A 5,765-nucleotide genomic window follows, 5' to 3' on the forward strand; every position below is an offset into this window, starting at 1 on the left:
TTGGAGGATGCTGACAGGAAGGGAGCAGTGATGGGAAGAGAGTGGTGACTGTGAGAGCAGGGGGGCCTCTGGCAAAAGAAACTTGCTTATATTCAGTCAGCAAGCAAGCTGACCCTGGACGACACAACTGCACCTCTAGCGCTCAAGATGCTCCCGTCACACTTTCAATCTGTCGCATGCACATTTCAACATGCAGCTGCTTTTCCGTCTTAGGCTCAGGTTTTCAGTGCCTGCGAAACAGGAGCTTTACCGACAGTTTTTCTTTGACATCCCCAAGGGGGGGGGGGGGAGAGGGCCTAAAGAAGATGACTCCACTCATCTCCCAAGTCAGGGCTAGTCTTGGAGGAGAGGGACTGAACTACTGGTAAACAGATCATTACCCAAAAGGAGTCCTCCACTTTGCCGTGTACTAGCCCATCAGGATTCAGCAAAGATGTCAGTCACTGGGGATGCCGAGGCCATGCCAAGACCTAACCTGGTCATTTCATTATTGAGCCTAAACTCTCTGAGTTGAGATCCTACCTCTAAGCAAGAGGACAGTGATGGCACCTGGCTGCTGAACGTGAGGGCCAAAGAACAGTGCACTTCTGTGCAAGAGCTCTGGCTGCCCTAACAGGAGCCAGGAAATGCGGGGAGAAAGGAGGGACCTGGAATGGAATGGCACCACCGAGATGGGAGGACAAGATGGGGCAACAGCCCTCACCTTCAGAGGCCCACAGGGCTGGGGAGAGCCTGGACTCCAAAGAGGGGGTGTTGTACCTGCTACGAAAGGCGGGGCTCACAGAGGCCACATCAAAGCAAACAGTCTTGTTGAACCGGTTTGGCTCAGTGGATAGAGCCTCGGCCTGCCGACTCAGGGGTCCCGGGCTCGATTTCGGTCAAGGGCATGTACCTTGGTTGCGGGCACATACCCACTGGGGGGCGTGCAAGAGGCAGCTGATCGATCTCTCTCATCGATGTTTCTGGCTCTCTATCCCTCTCCCTTCTTCTCTGTAAAAAAATCAATAAAATAGATTTAAAAAAAAAAAGCAAACAGTTTTTATTGTGTCTCTTCCTGGTCCTGATGGAACAGAGTTCATGGTGCCTTGGATACGTGTGCACATGAGAAAGGAGCTGAGTTTCTACTTTTTTTCTTTACAGGAATGTTTTAAGAAAAGCTACTCTTTAGTACCAAGAAAATAAAAATCCACCGTACATTCATTCCACTGAGACCCAGGGCAGATCCCTGCAAATGGGGGCTGTCCCAGAGGCCACAAGCAATGGCCCTCGCTGCCACCCAGGCCGGATGCTGTAACATGGGCTCCTGTAAATTCTCACGAGGTAAGTAAGCACTCTTCCAACGAGCACCACTTGGGGGTGTGCCATGGTGGGGGGTGCTGGCCCACGAGGCATGCACACCCGTGCATATAAGTACATAGAAGGAGAAATGGTGCACATATTCCCGTGGGCTATTTTTGCCTGTAGTTTAACACATCTATGTAATTATTTTATTGATGGCAAGACAATCACAAGTTTTTTGACAATATTAAGTACTTCTTATTTCAACACGTCGCAGTACTTTTGAATTTTCAAAACTGTTATCACAACGCAAGTTCCAACTTGAGAGCAGGAAGAACAAGAGTATACGCTGAGCACATGTACCTCTGTGGGAATGTGTGTGGAAGGTGTATACACAAGTCTATCTCTATATATAATTATGTACACACATATAAAAACTGAACACACGACACTGGAATTACGTTCGTACGTTGGTCTTTGCCTTTAGGAAGAGGAGCTCAACAGGAATTCTACTCCCTCTTTTCTCCACCTGAAGATAAATTTCTCTTTAAAGACCAGCTCTGATGCTCCATCTCCTTAGCTGAACATGTGTGGCAGGCCCACTGGACAAACAGCAGTGGGTCCTGCCAGGTTTCGCTGCCCTTACTGGCTGCCATTTTGGATGCGTTTCTGGGAAGTTCTAAGATTCATTGCAATCACTTGTTTGAGCACTGCTTTGTGGCGGAATTCACACCCCAGATGGCCCTTTAGCTCACCTAGGACATGCCCAACAGCAGCCTGGAGGAAGTCAGCGCCAGCTTGGAGGGCGGGGTTTACTGTTTTTTGGCCAGAGTTGCTGTTCTCTGCCTGGCTTTTTCTCAGGCTCAGGGTTGGTGAGTCTGCGTCTATTTGGAATACAGGCCAAGTGGGTTACATCGCTTAGTGAGAAGAGAGAGTTCTCTTCAGAGATTTTACAGGTGCTCAGATTTAGCCCTTCGCAGAAATGAGTCAAAAATGGCAAAGGTCTGGGCAGGGAGACCCCACCGCAGCCCTACTCTCAGGCAACGACATCAGCAAGGGATTGCGCACCCAACTGCACCGCGCCAGTGGGGCAAAGCACATCAAGAAGTCAGCTTTGCCAAAACAGCACTCAACAGTATTAGCAACCGAGACCTGAGGACATGGGTCTTCAAGGCGGTGGTTCTGCAGACTACACTCCCTGAGGCCACACAATGAGTCTCTTTGCTCTTCCCTTAGATTCAACCCAGATATGTGTGCTGAACGCTGGGCCGGGGTGTTAAAACATGTTCAGAAGTACGCACGGTGCCCCAAGTCTACGAACCAACCACATATCAACATGACCCACAGTTGCCAACAGCACCCCATCCTTCCTTCCAGGGACCTCTTGCTCTGCCAATCACTGAGCGGGCCACAGAGAACACGAGGGTGCCTGTGGCAAGTGCCCTGCCCTGCCCCGCCTTCAAGGCTTCTCAGGGAGGGGAAGGGAGAGGCAGACATAGCTGCAGTGGGGCCTGGGGCCGGGCTCCCTGCTGTCCAAGAGACCTTAATGTCAGCTTGGGCCACGCCTGGTGTCCCATTCTGGCCACGGAAGAAGGACAGGGTCAGAGCTGCCTCCTCAGAGGCTGTTTTGTTCAATGTTTGATTTAACCAGGTAGGACCTGTTCGGTGGGACCTGGTTGGTCAGGGCAGGATGGCCCAGGATTGGAGCCTAATTAGGTTGCTCAGTTAATGTTTTAGTTTATTGGGCTGGGGGGTGGGAGGAGGGCAGAGTCAATCAACAGTTGAAAGGACAGGAAGGAGGAGGTGTGTGGAAAAGGTTCTCTGTAAGTTTACAAATATACAAAAACAAAAAAGCACATCTTTCAAATAAAAATGACTACATTTTTATCTGGCAAAAAGTTGTATACACATGATTTAAATTTTTTTTTTAAATTTTAACCATTTTTGGCAATCTTAATAAAGTACAATATATTACAACCAAACCAAAAAATAGTTGTTTGAGTAACAGCTGTTAAGAGTGACGTGATCCCTGATGCCCAGCCTCCCTCCCCACCCCACCCTACTCCTAGAGACAGAGAGAAAAGAAAAATCCTCCCATCTGGATAAGCTTGTTTCCCACCCCCACCCCACCCCCCCTTAGGAAGCTAACCAATAGGAAGCAACACAACAAGCGAGTAGTGTCGGAGGAAGCCTTCAGGTCAGGCTGCATTAGCAGGAGCAGCCGCCTTCGCTGGCTGGGGGCTCCTGGGGTTTGTCCAGCTTGATGTCAATCACTGCAGGGGGCAGGGCTAAGGAAGAGGACTCTCACAGAGAAACGGCCTCACGGCCTCACGCCCTCCCTGTGCACACCTCAGCCGCCCTGCCCAGCCCCTACCCTTCCTAGCCCACCCCCAAGTGCACTGGAGGTAGAGAGCCTGGGTCCCACATCTGGAAGCACAGGGCTCCTTGGGCCTCGCCCTAGTCTGCCGCATGGACCCCTCAGCTCTCCAGTCAGTGTGTGTCACTTAGACTCGAGGATGCCACGTCCCTGTGGAAGGGCCTCAGCACAGCCCCTCTCCAGCCTTTAATCGGTGCCCAGGGACTGTAGGCTGGAGAAGCACCCATCAGAACTACCGGAGCAATGGGTTCAAACTGCAGAGACAGGCTGTTCCCTCTGCCCTCAGCAGGTTAGAAACTATCGTGCCAGGCAGATCACAGCTGAGCACCAGGCCCTCCATACCACACAGAATGACTCTTCCTGGCCAGGCTCTGGCCGAGGCCGGCTGTGGGACTGCACTGGGGTCGGGGGTCGGGGTGGGAGGTATAAGGCCTGCTATGGGAGCTGTTGCTGGCATCCTAGGGATGTTTCTGTGGCCCCTGTTTAAGGACTATGGGAGAGATTCTTCTGGCTTTAAGCACAGTCGGCCCTGGGTGCCCACAGGCTCTGCATCTGTGGGTGGATTCAACTAATTGTGAATAAAAAACATTTGGAAAAAAATGTTGCTGACGTGTGCAGTTAAGACTACAACGCTTGCATCTGAACTGAACATGTACATTATTTTTTGTCATTGTTTCCTAAACAATACAGTTAACAACTATTCACATAGCATTTACATTGCATTAGTTATTATAAGTAGTTTGGAGATGATGTAAAGTATATGGGAGGATGTGCATAGGTTATATGCAGACACTACGCCATGTTATTGAAGGGACTTGAGCATCGTGGAGCTTGATATCCAGGAGGTCGGGGGCGAGGATCCTAGAACCAATCCCCTGTAGATACAGAGGGATGACTACTAGAAAAAGCCACGCTTCTCCTAAAGATCAGTTTTCCTCCTTGCCATTTGTTGGCCATTCAGCCATGGCATATATTTTGAGTATGACGTCATCTTTCTTGTCCTTGTTTTCCTACCTTTACTTTACCTGTGCCCTGATTTTCTCGTGTGCGTGTGTGTGTGTACACATACACATTTTTATCTTGTGTGTGTGTGTGTGTGTATCTATATCAATATATCTATATCTGTATCAACATATCTATATACACATTTTTCATAACATAACAGAGTATAAATAAACAAGTACATCTATCTATGTATAAAAGCCTAATATGCAAAGTGTCCCCTAGGGAGTGTGACCGACCGGGAGTTCAATCGCTCACTATGACGTGCGCTGACCACCAGGGAGCAGCGCAGAATGAAGGGAGGCCCCACCCAGCAGCCACTAGGGACCCTACTTGTGCATGAATTTCGTGCACTGGCCTCTAGTAGATAATAAATAACTACTTTCTTCCTAATTGGGCAAATCAGACGATCTCTCTGAACCTCCATGTCAGCTTCTGGTGTTGCCTGTGGTGTGAGGTGGACCATGTGAGTGGCGTGTGACCCTGTCCTGGGAGCAGTGGGGAGCGCGGGGGCTGTGCAGGGCTGGGCCGAGGAAGCAGGCAGGACGCGGGAGGAGGCATCTGTTGGGGGGCTGCCTCATGTACGCAGAGTAGGCTGAACCATGTTGAAATCATATGTGAGTGTAAAACGAGAAGCCCTCCCTGCAGTGGCGACTCTACTTACACCATGAAAAGCAGATTGGTGTCCACTGTAAATAAGGGCAGCATCACTATGTCTCACTCCCGGCCGCTCCCACCACTCCATGCACATCCCTCTGGTATCCCAGCCTGTGTGGGAGGTGACAGCTTAGGTGGTTCGAGCTGGATGGGTCTTAAAGACCTCGGAGCTCAGCCTCATCCCTGCTCAGAGCCCCACACCATATCCATCAGCGGGAAGCTGGGCTGGAGGCAAGGCCAGTGCTCATCCACTGCTCTGAAGTACTAAGAGGATAACTAGATGGGTAAATGGCTTCTCCAGCACATCTCACAATCACTCGTCAAGGAAAAAGGATACTCCCTTCTTTACTTTTCTCCTGAACATTCTCCATTCCAGGCAGAGCCGATGCCACACGTCGAAAGAGCTGGAGACAGGGGGATATGCAGCATGAGCCCCTCACACCCCTCTTTC

At 50.3% G+C, this 5,765-nt stretch overlaps 1 protein-coding gene across 1 annotated transcript in view; it reads right to left on the reverse strand.

Annotated features, from left to right (window-relative positions):
* Positions 1 to 1,133: 1,133 nt before the first annotated feature.
* Positions 1,134 to 5,765, reverse strand: part of RAB6B (RAB6B, member RAS oncogene family) — a 21,912-nt gene continuing 17,280 nt past the window's right edge. The window contains exons 6-7 of the mRNA XM_015561372.1: positions 5,652 to 5,718; positions 1,134 to 3,551 (exon numbers count right to left, since the gene is read on the reverse strand). Coding sequence (XP_015416858.1) covers positions 3,487 to 3,551; positions 5,652 to 5,718 — 132 coding nt within the window. The 3' untranslated portion in view covers positions 1,134 to 3,486. The remainder of the gene's footprint in view (positions 3,552 to 5,651; positions 5,719 to 5,765) is intronic.

The sequence above is a fragment of the Myotis davidii genome, unplaced genomic scaffold (assembly GCF_000327345.1).
Source record: "Myotis davidii unplaced genomic scaffold, ASM32734v1 scaffold415, whole genome shotgun sequence".
NCBI classification, from domain to species: domain Eukaryota; kingdom Metazoa; phylum Chordata; class Mammalia; order Chiroptera; family Vespertilionidae; genus Myotis; species Myotis davidii.